This window comes from Rana temporaria, chromosome 3 (assembly GCF_905171775.1).
Source record: "Rana temporaria chromosome 3, aRanTem1.1, whole genome shotgun sequence".
Classification (NCBI taxonomy): domain Eukaryota; kingdom Metazoa; phylum Chordata; class Amphibia; order Anura; family Ranidae; genus Rana; species Rana temporaria.
The window spans coordinates 137,073,556-137,089,772 of record NC_053491.1 but is presented as its reverse complement, the minus strand read 5'-3'; the positions used below and the strand labels follow the sequence as shown (position 1 = coordinate 137,089,772).

General features: G+C 40.0%; 1 protein-coding gene across 7 annotated transcripts in view; it reads right to left on the bottom strand.

Annotated features, from left to right (window-relative positions):
- Positions 1-16,217, bottom strand: part of MAGI2 (membrane associated guanylate kinase, WW and PDZ domain containing 2) — a 979,417-nt gene that overhangs the window by 128,822 nt on the left and 834,378 nt on the right. For all 7 annotated transcript variants that reach the window (XM_040343459.1, XM_040343461.1, XM_040343462.1 and 4 more), the window contains one exon: positions 7,828-8,469. In XM_040343459.1, the coding sequence (XP_040199393.1) occupies positions 7,828-8,469 (642 nt within the window). The remainder of the gene's footprint in view (positions 1-7,827; positions 8,470-16,217) is intronic.

Sequence of the window (16,217 nt, the reverse complement as noted above, 5' to 3'; positions counted from 1 at the left end):
ATTTATTTTTATTTAGTTTTATAATTTTTTACACTGAAAAAAAAAAAAAAAAAAAAAATTGATCACTTTTATTCCTATTACAAGGAATGTAAACATCCCTTGTAATAGAAAAAAGCATGACAGGTCCTCTTAAATATGAGATCTGGGGTCAAAAAGACCTCAGATCTCATAATTAGACTTAAATGCAAAAAAAAAAATTAAAAAAAAAAAATGTCATTTTTTCAAATGACAAAAAAAAAAATGTTTCTTTAAGAGGCTGGGCGGGACTGACGTTTTGACGTCACTTCCGCCCAGCAGAGCTAGGAGGACGGGTGAAGGAGATTTCTCCTTCAGTCCCGTCCCCGCTCAGCTGCCGGACACATCGGATCCCCTCCGCCGCTACCGACGGCTCCGGTAAGCGGCGGAGGGCGCGGGAGAGCGGCGGGAGGGGGGGGGGCCCCTCTCCCGCCACCGATAACGGCGATCTCGCGGCGAATCCGCCGCGGAGACCGCCGTTATCGTGTACACCACCGCCCCCTGAAAAGATGAATATCTCGGTTGTGGCAGCAGCTGCTGCCGTTATCGAGATATTCAACTTTAAAAAGGAGGACGTCTTTTTGACATGGGGCGGTGGTCAAGAGGTTAATGTCTAAACCGCTGGCAACAAAAGTGAGTACACCCCTAAGTGAAAATGTCCATGAGCCTCACAGGTTGCCACTGGAGTCCAATTCCACTCCTCCATGATGACATCACAGAGCTGGTGGATGTTAGAGACCTTGCATTCCTCCACCTTCCATTTCAGGATGCCCCACAGATGCTCAATAGGGTTTAGGTCTGGAGTCAAGCTTGGCCAGTCCATCACCTTTACCCTCAGCTTCTTTAGCAAGGCAGTGGTCGTCTTGGAGGTGTGTTTGGGGTCATTATCATGTTGGAATACTGTTGGAATACTGCCCTGCTGCCCAGTCTCTGATGGGAGGGGATCATGCTCTGCTTCAGTATGTCACAGTACATGAAGGCTTTCATGGTTCCCTCAATGAACTGTAGCTCCCTAGTGCCGGCAGCACTCATGCAGCCCCATACCATGACACTCCCAACACCATGCTTGACGGTAACACACTTGTCTTTGTACTTATCACCTTGTTGACATCACACATGCTTGACACCATCTGAACCAAATACGTTTATCTTGGTCTCATCAGACCACAGGACATGGTTCCAGTAATCTATGTCCTTAATCTACTTGTCTTCAGCAAGTTGTTTGTGCATCATCTTTAAAAGAGGCTTCCTTCTGGGATGACAGCCATGCAGACCATTTTGATGCAGTGTGTGGCATATGGCCTGAGCACTGGCAGGCTGACCCCACGCCCCTTTAACCTGTGCAGCAATGTTGACAGCACTCATACGTCTATTTCCCAAAGACAACCTCTGGATATGACATTGAGCATGTGCACTCAACTTCTTTGGTCGAGCATGGCCAGCCTGTTCTAAATGGAACCTGCCCTGTTAAACCATATGGTCTTGGCCACCATACAGCTGCTCAGTTTCAGGGTTTTTCGGTAAACCTCTTATAGCCAAGGCCATCTTTATGTAGCGCAGTAATTTTTTTTTCAGATCCTCAAAGAGTTCTTTGCCACGAGGTGCCATGTTGAACTTCCAGTGACCAACGTGAGAGAGTGAGAGTGATAACACCAAATGTAACACAACTGCTTCTCATTTACACTTGAGACCTTGTAAAACTAATGAGTCACATGACACCGGGGAGAGAAAATCGTTAATTGGGCCCATTTTGGACATTTTCACTTAGGGGTGTATTCACTTTTGTTTCCAGTGTTTTAGACATTAATGGCTGTGTGTTGAGTTATTTTGAGGGGACAGCACATTTACACTATTATACAAACTGTACACTCACTATTTTACATTGTAGCAAAGTGTAATTTCTTCAGTGTTGTCACATGAAAATGTATAATACATATACACACACTGGGGGCCAGATTCACATAGAACTACGTTACGCTGCGGCGGCGTAACGTATCCCATTTATGTTACACCGCCGCAAGTTTACAGCGTAAGTGCCTGATTCACAAAGCACTTACCTTTAATTTGCGGCGGCGTAGCGTAAATCCGCCCGGCGCAAGCCCACCTAATTCAAATGGGGCGGGGACCATTTAAATTAGGCGCGTTCCCGCGCCAAACATACTGCGCATGCTCTGTCCCTAAAATTTCCCGACGTGCATTGCGCTAAATGACGTCACAAGGACGTCATTGGTTTCGACGTTAACGTAAATGGCGTCCAGCGCCATTCACGGACGATTTACGTGAATGACGTGAAATTTAAAAATTCGACGCGGGAACGACGGCGATACTTAACATTGGTTAGTCCACCTAGAGGACAACCTTAGTTTTACGCGAAGCATCTCTACGGAAACAAAGTAAATTTAGAGCGACGGGCAAAGTGGACATTCGTGAATCGGCGTAACTAGTCATTTGCATATTCTAAACCGACCGCAATGGAATCGCCACCTAGCGGCCGGCCTAGAATTGCAGCCTAAGATCCGGCGGTGTAAGTCAATTACACCTGTCGGATCTTAGGGCTATCTATGCGTAACTGATTCTATGAATCAGACGCATAGATACGACAATCGTATCTCAGAGATACGACGGCGTATCAGGAGATACGCCGTCGTATCTCTTTTGTGAATCTGGCCCTTTATTCTTAGCTGCCCAATCCATATATCTAGTTGACCAAGAAATGCATTGGATCCTAGGAACTGATCCAAAAATAGCGATGAGTAATATTATGTTACATGCTAATGGTCACAAAGGGTTACTAAAGACAAATAGGCTGTTCACTTTGCCAGAAAAACTTCCCCACTAGCTTGGCTAATGTGGTAAAAATTTGCTTTGCAAAAAAATATCCAACCAAGTGCAAAAAAAAAAATTTGGATGATGGAAATTAGCAACATTTTAACTTAGTAAGCTAGGAAATAATTCCATTGCAAATGGGCCAGTGTTTAACATATGTACTTTAATATTCACAGTGTCATAACAAGTATACTACCATGTTCCTGGTAGTTCTGTATAAAATATTTTATCAAATTCCTGGGCCTATTATTAAGTACATTTCACCATGGAAGTGTTGAACGTTTCAATAGATTGTTTCTTGGTGAAGGCCACACTATGTAGTTGTCTACAAATATCAGTCAACTTCCAGTGCTTTGTGAACTCTCCTGACTTGACCGACTAACTAGAGAAAAGTGTAAAAAGCAGAATCTCTTAGGGAAGCACACACTCTGTGGTAGCATATTCTGCGTCATATGCATTATCATGGCAACAACATCTCTGTGGCTAAGAAGTGAAGATAACCTTCAGGGCTCAATTTCAAGAAAATGTAGAATAAAGTAATGGTGCCTTGAGGCTTAAAACAGGAGCCTCTTGCTCAATGAGATCTTATTAAAAGTTCTCATTCTTGTTGCTATACTACAGCTCAGATGGCAACAACGTTAACTATGACCTGTGACATAGCACCCAGCACAGCAAGCACTTTTCATACCTGTACAGGAATATACAATATCTTATGAAACTATTTTATGAAGAACATTCAGAGTTCTTTTGCAATCCTTCCTTGCTTATGGGGTTCCCAAATGGGTAATTTACTAACTCCTGGTAAATTAGCTCTGAATATTGTATTTTAAGTACCTTTTTTATTAACATGTTACTTTTAGCATCTTTTTAAATGTAATAGTCTAGCTGCACACTTATGATGTTGTACAGTTTCATGTAGGCCACTTACAATTCAGATGTGCTTTAACATCACCTATTCACTGACCTTACTGATAATAATCTGTCTTCGAATCAGCAAGCACACACAGTCTTGTACATGATGAAGCAGTTATATCAGGTTTCCTTGAGTGACTAGATTTCCATAATTACTCTGATTATCAGATTAGTCAGAAATACAATGTTACAAATTAGTAGGAAATTACATTTTAATAGGTTCAGCTTTACTTTGATCTTTTAATTCTCTGTGAAATCCTGCAATATGTAAAATGATAATAAAAATGAACATCTGTAACTTACCAAAAATGTATGTAAATTATGTCAAACTACTGAAACAATATTTTTAAGGATACAACTGTATGGCTCAAAAAGCACATATAGTGTATGTAAAACTCTAACAATGAACTTCACTTAATTGCTCCCTTTGGACTGCTAAATATATAATTAAAAGTGTTTTTCCACTTTAGAAAACTACAGGTGCTGGTCTAGGCTCCCTTGTCCCAATCTGGGGGCCTGCACTGTGGGGGTTGCCTGGGAAGAGTTCACCCCGGCTCAGTACACTAAATCCAGCAAAGAAAGTATCCAGAACACAGAAGACCAATATGGCCAACAGTCATGAATGAAAGCAGTCTCAGCCCAGCTCCCTCCAGGCCATGCACCGATGCGTTTTGCTCTCCCACAGGGTTTAATCACGGAGGTGGGGGCACCAAGAGGGAGTGGCCTGGGCAGAACTGGGCTGAGGATGCTTTCATTTAAGTGATTGTTGGACGTGTTGGTGTGCGCTGCGTGGCTCTATTTGCTAAAAGTGTTTTTGTTAGTATAAAGAATGCATGTTGATTTTGCCAGAAATCATGTGGACTAACTTCCTTTGCCTGTGCACAAGGATGAGGAGAAGAGGAACGGTCTGTGTTATTTGTAATCTGTCAGAAAATAGTTATGCAGGCCTGACATCCCCTGCTTAGGAATTTGTTGTCATGTCGGATTGGAGGATAGGAGTGCACTATAATTCTAACTCTTCAACAGTTATTTTTCTGCATTTGTACAAAACATGGGTAAATGTGTATATGTTCCAGAAATGTATGATATTTTTTTAATTATACTTTCACATACACTTAAAGTGACACTCAACATTATCCTTATTCTACCAAATATTCCATAGATATCCATTAGTTAATAGCCTTTCTGTGTTTTTCTGCCTCCTTGTATTGTCCTCTGTGAGATCCCAAAGCTCTCCTTTTCCCTCTCACTTTTGTTTGTTGGGAACAAGCAGTGTACAATAGTTGCAGTCATGTGCACTGCTCTATGCACACTACAAAACATAGTCTGCAGTCCCTAGTCAATCTCAGAAGCACAGATAAGAGGGTGGCTGTTCCTATATACAGTAGGACCATGGAAAACAAATGTAGCTGCCCCATAACAGAAATTCTGATCACAGCAGCAAAAAAAAAAAGGAATTAGGAGATTTGTAGGACAATAGAAGGCACTTGTTTGGGGTAAAAATACTTACTTGAATAGACATTTTTAAAACTAGCGTTTAGGGTAATTTCAAACGTTTTTTTAAAATAAAACAAAATGTAATTGGTCAATAACTTAAACACTTCCACATAGTTGCATACAGGGGCCACCAACTCCCTTCCTAACAATATGATCCGTGGCTGTTTATGTTGCACTGGTAAATTATATGCATTCTCTCAAATGTGATAGTACAGTGCTTTGAATTAGCAAGCAATGCAGGGGGGGGGTATTTACTAAGGGCAAATTCACTGTGCACCACAAGTGCACTCAATGTAGATCTGAGGGGGACATGCAAGAAAATAAAAAAAACATCATTTTTATATTATTTTTTTTAGATTATAGAAATCAGCGGAGCTTCCGCTCATTTCAGATCTTCCCCTCAGATCTACAGCGACTGCACTTCTTAAGTATAGTGCACAGTGGATTTGCCTTTATTAAATCAACCCCTAAGTTTATACAGCATACTAATTTAATTCAACACGGCTAGCCAGACTCTCAGGTTTACAAAACTGTATTTGGGGGCTTCTAATTTCACTGTTTCACATAAAAACATACCAAATAATTAACAAAATCTAAAGTCAAATCAATATTTGGTGTGACCAAAACAGCATCAATTCTTCCAGGTACAATTACACACATTTTCTAAAGCAACTTGACAGGTAGGATGTTCCAAACATCTTGGAGAACTACATATCGTATTTGGTTGTAGGCTGCCTCAAATCCTTCTGTCTCTTCATGTAATCCCAGACAGGCTTGATGATGTTGAGATCAGGGCTCTGTGGGGGCCAAATGATAACTTCCATGGGTTCTGGTTGTTCATTAACCTGAATATAGTTCTTAATTACATTGGCTGTATGTTTGGGGGTCATTGTCCTGGTGCAGAATAAATTTGAGGCAAATCACACATCTCCCTGATGGTATGGCATGATGGATAAGTATCTTCCTTCCTTCTCACAACATTGAGGACACCATTGATCCTAACCAAACCTCCAACTCCATTTTCAGAAATACAGCTTGAAAGGAATCTCCACCATGCTCCATTGTTGCATGCAGACACTCATTATTGTACCTATATTCTTTTCCTTTATAAACAAACTGCCTCTTGCTAGAGCCAAATATTTCACATTTTGACTTGTCCATTCATAGCACCTTCTGCCATTTTGCTACACTCCAGTTCCTTTTTTTTGTGCATAGTTACAAGTCACTTAGCCTCTTCTCCATGTCAGAGGTCACAATTTTTCCATGAAGACCACTTCCGGACAGACTTCTCCAGACAGTAGATGGGTGTACCTGGGTTCCACTGATTTCCGCCAGTTCTTTGCTGATGGCACTGCTGAACATCTTCTGATGTAGAAGGGAAGTAAGCATGATGTGTCTTTCATCTGCTGCATTACGTTTCCATAACTGACACCTGCATCTACAATGTTGCCAGCACATCTTTAAACCCCAGTGTGCTTTGAAATCTTTGCCTGGGAGAGACCTTTCCGATACACTCAGTCTTGCCATGGTGAATGACCTGTGACATGAAACGGTCTTCCCCAACCTCACCTTTGCAGCAGACTTTGGCTGTTCCTCACTCAGTTTTAGGAATCCTACACAGTTGTTTCTGTTCCAATTAATTACTGTGTTTCAACCTACATATGAAATTGATGATCATTAGCATCTTCTTGGTATAATTGGTTACTCATACACCTGACTTTAATCCTACAAAATTCCGGGCTTTGTGCATGTGTACAAAGTGTGCAAGTTTAAGAATTGATGCTAGTTTGAAACCAAAGGGTACTGTAGTCACACCAAATATTGATTTGATTTCGATTTTTCTTTTGTTTGCTCACTTTGCACTTTGTAAATGAATAAAAATAAACAATTCAAATATATATTTTTAAAAACATTCTTAGTTTAAGTTTAAAGCATTTCTTCACAGCTGCCCAAAACTTTTGCACAGTACTGTGTATTTATATATATGTATATAATTCACCCATGCACACACGTTTCCTGTCAAAAACTGATCATTAAAAACTTTACTTGTAATTCATGATTGCGCAGTGATACAAATACTGTAGAAATAATTTGGATCAGAATTAATCAACAGAACAAAATGTTTAAACGTTGTCTCCGTTTGCAGATTGTACTTTTACAACTATGCTGCTGCCACTGAAATTAAACATTGCACATATTAAATTGAAGATAATAATTAAAACAAAAAAGCACATGAAAATGTATTCACAGGCTTATTTACACGATGTACATTTGGATCCATCCATTACATAATCCCCCCCCCCCCAAAAAAAAACATAACAACTAAGTCAGAATAATTAGTCATGAAAAAGGATGCAATTTGCCAAAGTTGTCCCTCTGTAAAATATATGTAACTATTGATAAAAGGATGATTGCACACTGTACAGTGACAGAAGAGCAGTCTATCATCACCCTTTACATATCCAATTACACAGCAACAGCCCTGGACAATTTTATTCTTAAACAACATAAGGGAAATTTGGTCATAATGACAATATAAACATTTTGGAAATATTTTAGAACATTATTTTTACTTACCTCCTCTATGAATTACCAAAGAAGTCTCACTTCCCACAGGACATTCTTTTAGCAACTCTACTACTTCTAAATGGTTCAGATTCTGTACATTCTGCTGGTTGATCTCAACTATTAGATCCCCTTCGAATAAACCGGGGCATCCCTGAACGTCTAGAATTTGCTTCACTCGTTGTCCCGTTGGACTGTCTGCTATTGTGAAGCCAAAGCCCTGTGCCCCTTTCACAATGGTTAAGGTCATAAGTTCTGCTTGAGTGGCTCCAGAAGAAGCCATGGATACATTATCATCATGTGCAGGTGGAGGTGGAGGAAATGTATTTTCAATCTGACCATCTGCTGGGATGGAGTGCAAAGAAGGCATTTGTCTTTCTGCTACATCTGGTACAGATTGAGACGTCCTAGAAATGTATTCCAAATAGGTCTCATAATTATTTCGTCCATTTACCACCACTGGAGGCCTTTCTATTACTGCCAAAGGAGGAGCCAAGCTGCTTGCAGGATCTTCGGGATCATAGGGCAGGGGGTATCCTCGGCATAGCACCAAATTGACGCTCTGACCAATTGGAACTGACTGGAAGAGTTTTACCACATCTGCATGTGTGTGCCCGAGAACACAAACTTCATTAATATAGACAATGACATCACCTACAAACAGAACAAAATGTTTGACATAGTGAGATAACTGTAATCACTACTAAAATACAAGACTTGATATATTTACAAAATAGGTTGCTGTACACAAATAAATGAAAAATCAGCAGTGTAGAGTCTCAAAAATGATTGAGAAATATGATGGTCATGACATGCACAGATTTTTTAAAGTTATAAGGAAACCATAAAGTAATATAATTAACTTTAAAATATTCAACCATTTAGGCATTAACAATCAATTTTAATAGATCTGATTCTACACAATTTGTATAGTAACTTTTAAGTGGATCTAGCCGAAAACATGCATAAAACAAAGGGCGACTAACTACTGTGAATGCAAATATTAAAGTGTACCAACGTCCCGATAATATGGAAATGGAAATTAGTCTGGACTACTAGAATGGACTTTGGACGGTACAAGTAACAAATGTAAAAAATCTATAAATATTTATTCATAAAAAATATTTATGAAAGAGAGTATGGTATATATATATATTGATGCCCAACCGACTCAATATTTGGAGCTACATCAGTTCTAGGAACACGATTTGGGGACCTTGGATGGGATAACCGGTTGCCTACCCTCCACTACCCTTCAATCAAACGTGCTTCAGCCAACGTTTTTTACTGTTATATACAACAGTGTTTTAAATGACCTATTACATGCCCTAAAGACTGTTTAGGCAACAACGCTGTATATACCATACTCTATCATTAACGGTCTGCTCCACAACCTGTGTGGAGACCTGTTTAACCTACCTTTATGCTCCTGATGAAGCGTCCTGTACGCGAAACATGTCGAGAGTAAAAGCAAGACTTAACATTCCGCATATCAAACTCAGTTTCAAGGATTAAAAGTTTACATACACCCTTCTGCGCTATATTATCTCATGTCATGAGTATATTTGCATAAGTATAAGCTTTTTTGTAATATTCTTCACAATATGTACTGAGTTAATATGCTGATATTGTACCATTTTCACGAAATTATGTATATTCTCTTTCATATACTTTTTTTTATGAATAAATATTTATAGATTTTTTACATTTATTACTTGTACCGTCCAAAGTCCATTCTAGTAGTCCAGACTAATTTCCATTTTTGTATAGTAACTTATTTATAAGGCGGTTGGAAGATGCACTCAAGTTCAAGTCTGACAAATGTAACCAGTTGACATTGCTGAAACATAAAACCAGAAGCTGCCCCAAAAATTTACACCTGAATTATTCTGCATATTATTGTAAATTTGACAATGTACTCTTGTCTGGAAACCTTGTCTAAAATATCAGTGTGTGTTAATAAAACCCTAGGTAAAAGAATATAATTTAAACCCCATTAAAAATGTATGCACACCTAGGATCTAGAGACAGTGGGCCAGATTCACAAAAGAGATACGACGGCGTATCTCCTGATACGCCATCGTATCTCTGTGATCCGGCCGTCCTAACTATGCGACTGATTCATAGAATCAGTTACGCATAGATAGTCCTAAGATCCGACAGGTGTAATTGAATTACACTGTCAGATCTTAAGGATGCAATTCTAGGCCGGCCGCTAGGTGGCGAGGCCATTGCGGTCGGCGTAGAATATGCAAATGACTAGTTACGGCGATTCCCGAACGTCCGCGCTGCCTGTCGATCTAACTTTACATTGTTTCCGTCGAGATACGCCGCGTAAAATTAGGGCTGAGCCCTAGGTGTTCTAAGCCATGTTAAGTATGGCCGTTGTTCCCGCGTCGAAATTTAAAAAACAACGTCGTTTGCGCAAGTCGTCCGTGAATGGCGCTGGACGCCATTTACGCTAACGTCTAAACAAATGACGTCCGTGCGACGTCATTTAGCGCAATGCACGTCGCGTAATTTTCACGATGGAGCATGCGCAGTACATTCGGCACAGGAACGCGCCTAATTTAAATGGTGCCCGCCCCATTTGAATTAGGCGGGCTTGCGCCGATCGGATTTACGTTACACCGCCGCAAGTTTACAGGTAAGAGCTTTGAGAATCAGGCACTTACGCTGTAAACCTGTGGCGGTGTAACGTAAATGGGATACGTTACGCTGCCGTGGAGCAACGTAAATGTATCAGAATCTGGCCCAGTATTCTTAAATGAGTTGTAATTTTTTTTATCTTATTTCACTCTATGCATTAAGATAAAATGTTTTCTGTGTGAAGCAGCCCCCCTCAGCTCCCTAATGCTTACTGGAGCCCCATCTCTGTCCAGCGATGTCCACAAGTGTCTCTCCCTCCTGATTGGCTGAGACACAGCAGTGGCGCCATTGGCTCCCGCTGCTGTCAATCAGGGAGGGAGGGGCCAGGAGCACAGAAGAGGCACCCGAGAAGAGGAGGATCTGAGCTGCAAATCCACTGCAACAGAGCAGGAAAATATAACATGTTTTCTATTTGTATTGAAGAAAAAAAAGACTTTACAATCACTTTAAGAAGGGGTATATAGAACATATAAAACAGTGCTCAGTGCAATTCAAGAACAATTCTGTGCAAAATTAGTGCTAATAAATCAAGGCTTGGTTCACACTGCCGTGACTTGGGATCCGACTTGTTAGATTCAATGTTAATCAACGAGAGCTGTCCTAATTAGCACTACTGAAGTCGCTCCGACTTTAGAAAAGGTTCCTGTACTACTTCTATCCGACTTGTGCCCATAGACTTAAATAGAAGTCGCCTCCAAATCGGATCCTCATATTATTTGATGGGATTTCGATCCGACCAATACAGAAAGATTACACAGGCATTCCCTGAAGGCTTTTTTGATTAGCTTTAGAAAATGTTATGACCTTCGTCCATTCAGCAAATGTACAAATAATTTTTGTACGATTGTTCATATGAATATTGGTATGAATATTGTTTTAAATCTTAAATCTTAAAAAATAAAAATTGTAAATATTTCTAGCACCCTCATATCCATGTAATGGGTGTAAATGATCAAAATTATATACTTCTAATTGATATCTTTTATTATATACCGTTTAATAAACAGTATTATATACTGTTTAAAATCTACTGATTGATATATTTCTGTAATCATGGAGTTGTCTGACGTGCAGTACTGTTGTATTAAAAGAGGTACGGACTCCAGAGAGAGATAATATCATTTTGCCCCTGTACAAATCATTAGTAATATATCATCTAGAATATGCAGTTCAGTTTTGGGCATCTGGTCACAAAAAGGATATTGGGGAACTGGATAAAGTGCAGAGAAGGGCAACCAAACTGATAAGAGGCATGGAGGAGCTAAAATATGAGAAAAAAATTAGAGGAACTGAATTTATTTTCTCTTGAGAAAAGGAGATTAATGGGGGGGGGGGTATGATCAAGATGTACAAATACATAAGTGGTCTATATACCGTATTTGCCGGCGTATAAGACGCCCCCCCCCTAATTTTCCAGCTAAAATGTTGGTTTTGGGATATACTCACCGTATAAGACGACCCCTCACTGTACCATTGCCTTACCTCACTGTGCCATTGCCTCACCTCACTGTGCCATTGCCTCACTGTGCCATTGCCTAACTGTGCCATTGCCTAACTGTGCCATTGCCAAACTGTGCCATTGCCAAACTGTGCCATTGCCAAACTGTGCCATTGCCAAACTGTGCCATTGCCAAACTGTGCCATTGACTCACTTCAATTTGCCGATCTTCATTTCGTTTTTGCCTGGCAGAGTGAGTCAGACTGCAGGCGTCCATTTTTTAAAAGCCACGCCTCCTCCTCGTCCTGTTCCGTGATAGGCGGAACACTCAGTTTCCCAGCAGAGCCTGTGTTCAGTGTTCCGCCTATCACGGATGTCCTCTCGTCCGAGGCTGAGGATGAGACAACGTCCGTGATAGGCAGATCACTGAGCCCATCATGGAACAGCGCGAAGAGGCTTTTAAAAAATGGATGCCCGCAGTCTGTATCCGGTGTATAAGACAACCCCCGATTGTTGAGCCAAAATTTTAAGCATAAAAGGTCGTCTTATACGCCGGCAAATACGGTAGTGAACTTGATGTCAAGTTATTCATTTTAAGGTCATCACAGAGGACAAGTGGGCACTCTTTATGTCTGAAGGAAAGGGGATTTAACCTCCAAATATGGAAAGGCTTCTTCACAGTAAGGGCTGTGAAAATGTAGACTCCCTTAAAAGGTGGTTCTGGCCAGCTCAGTGGATTGTTTTAAAAAAAAAGGGCCTGGATTATTTACTAAATGCAAAAAACATACCTGGATACTAATATTTATAGGTAAAGGTGATTTAGGGAATATCTTATTGCCTCTTGGGTGATCAGGAATAAATAATTTTTTCCCCCACTGGAGCAATTTGGATCATACTTTATTGGGGAGGTTTCCCTTCCTTTGGATCCATTGTGGGTATAGGATGGTGCATATGGAGGTTTTTCGGTTTGTGTGTGTTTTGGCATTTTTTCTTTTTTTTTCTCTGTGGGTTGAACTGAATGGACTTATTTCAACCAGATTAACTATGTAAATAAGGTTTCAGACACAAAGGGAAAAGATGATGACCTAATAGAGATAATTTGTTATGTGGTGAGTTATATAATTAACTATTTGTCTTTACTTATTTAGAAAACACTACACCACAATAATTATTAGCAGCTCAACTGTCTTCTACATTGGTGGCTCGTTAATATTTTGCCCACTTAAAGCTCATTTAAAGCACCATGCCATTCCCCTCCTCTTACCCAAATTACATGAAAGAACAATGCTGTTTTTATGGGTATCTCTGGCATCAGGTTACGATGTAATAGATAATATATTATTGAAAGCGTATAAACACAGTTAAACGTATGGTCATACAGTAGATTTAAAAACAATATTCGTACCAATATTCATATGAACATTTATACAAAAATTATTTGTACGTTTGCTGAATGGACGAATGTCATTTTAAAATTTCCTTTGCTTTTAACATTTTGATTTTGGAATGATTGTTATGTCCTGCAGGAAAACCACAAACACTGTTCGGAAATTGTTTGAGAAACAATTATTTGAAAACATATTTTAAAATTGTAGCAACCCAGAACACCCATACCAACAATCAGTTTTCATGGCTCTTAATAGATAAAAAAAAAATGGTTATTATAATTTAGAGCACTTTTCATAAAAGCATTGCTCTTTGCTTCATCTTTGCCCAAAGAAGCCTGTACAAATAGAGACAGTAGTATGTCATCCTTTAAATAACAAAGCTGTGGTAAACAAGTACATTCTTTATGGTACTTTGTGCCCAAAACAGTTAATCTTTGTGCAGAAACAAACATTGTACATGATTCACGAACAGTCACTGCCAAGTAGAAAAAAAAACGTTGTCGGTAAAGCACAACTACTTAAACACAATGTCATTCACACATTCCCACACCAATAGGCATACATGTTATCACAATATGTTTACAAACTGTGACTGTCTACAGACTGTCAGATATAACCAAGAGAAGAAAACTGTCACTACCCAGCTTATTTGACTGTTCTTTCCCCCCCAAAAATATCTGCAAAGCACACCTTAAAGCAGGGCTACATTGCACCACAGACCAAATGTGCTATTTCATTTATTTGTGATATTCAAAGCAAACTCATCCATCCATCCATGCTTTATTTTGTTTAGAAATCACTTTGAAAAACACCCCCCTAGCATTTATGGCTGTAGCCATTTTAACTAAGGGCAGATGATTCATGTAGCACTTACCAACTGTGTAACTATGTAACTAATGCTGGGTACACATGATTGGATTTTCTAATGAAAAAAGTCAAATGGACTTGTTTCATCGGAAATTCTGATCGTGTGGGGGCCCCATCGGACTTTTTTCCCATCGGATTAAAAAAATAGCACATGTTTTAAATTCTTCTGATGGAAAAAAATCAGATGGGAAATTCCAATTGTCTGTGTGCAATTCCATCGAAGAAAAATCCACACATGCTCAGAATCAAGTCGACGCATGCTCGTAAACATTGAACTTAATTTTTCTCGGCTCGTTGTAGTGTTTTACGTCACCGCGTTTTGGACAGTCAGACAGTCGGAATTTAGTCTGAAAGTGTGTATGCAAGACAGCTTCAAACAGAACTCCATTGGATTTTAGACCATCGGATACTCTGATCGTGTGTACGCAGCATAAGAGTTTGTTGCCATTTTACAGGTATGCACAATTTTAAATCTTGACATATTTGATATCTATTTACTTGATACAACAATTTTCATATTTCATAAAAAAAAAATGGCGATTATATTGTGTTTGCATGCACTACAATTCAATTATTGTAGGTGTATTTTTTTCTGGAAAATTTGCTTTTGATAAAAGGCTGCGCAAATGCTGTGCAACATAAATTGCAACAACGACCATTTTATTAAAGGAGAAGTCCAGCCTGAGCTTTTTAGGCTGGGCTTCTTCTAAGGGTCTTATGTTTTTTAAGGGTCTATATTTTTTAAAAGGCATCTTTTTAAATTTACATATAATCTCTATTTTAATTCCTTATTTTCATTATACTTTTTAGTATAGTTTTATTATGCTCTTATATCTATATTAATTGCCATGGTCATGCCTGATTTACATATGTATATGTTTCTGGCCAATTACAGCACTCATTCTCTCTCATTGGTCCGATTCCTCCCCATGTCACTTCTGGTTCACGCTGCGCTCCACGCTGAGGCGCACTTCCGGTTTCCGGTCCCGGCTTTCCGGAGGTTACTGTAACTACATGGCCTGCTGGATTGATTAGCCTTGGGATCCCCCTGCAGACACTCCATCTCTGCCTGATCCTCTGGGACATAGCCATGCATCCATCTTACGGACCGCAGAGCGACTCCGGACCCTTATATGCTTATATGCCTATTCATGCATTCGCCCTGGGAGTTTGTATTGTCATAATAAATTACTCTCTAATACTGCACTTAGTCTGGCGCTCCTTGCTTTTCTTTATCACAGGAGTGTTTTGCACTTCTGTGACCCATTTTCAGCAAAGAGTGGTCTGAAGTCCGCTCTCCGCTGACGTCATTGCAATCAGTCAGAGCAACGCGTTATCCCGAAGTCTGGATCTGCAGGTGCCTTGACTGATGCAGTCTCAGCGAGCCACTCAGATGTGAGATGACCGCTCCCCACCCCTCCACAGCTCAGGGATCCAATGAGCATGGAGAAGCAGAGAGGAGAGATACTGACTGACAGTCTGCAGGTCTTTGCTTGGGGAGGTGAGAGAACCGAGCCATCGGCGGTGTTCGATGGCTCAGTTGTCAGTGCAGAGACGCTGGGGGACCGATGCTGCATCTACCTAGGTAAGTGTGAATATCCAAAAAAAAGAAAACCCATGCTTCTCTTTTAACCAGGGCCTCTGTTTGGGGCTTTAACTAACCTTCTTGCAAAAAATGCAGATTTTAACATGTATGCAAAGACTGTCAAAATGTTCCTGGATGGGAGGTAAATAAATGTGTGATCAGATGTCATATCTGTTCTAACCTAAAGCAGTTTTAAACCTTACAGATTTATTATATCGCAGCTTATCAATCCTTAATTGTGGTGGCTGCATTAGCTCCAATTTTTTAGCAATTTCCCCCCTTTTTTTCCCCTGGTGTTGCAGCCAATAACACACTTTCTGCCTTAGGCCCTGTACACACGATCGGACAAAACCGATGAAAACGGACTGAAGTTCAGTTTCATCGGTCCAAACCGACCATGTGTGGGCCCCATCAGTCAGTTATCCTTCGGTCCAAAAATGTAGAACTTGCTTTAAAATTCAACCGATGGATGCCT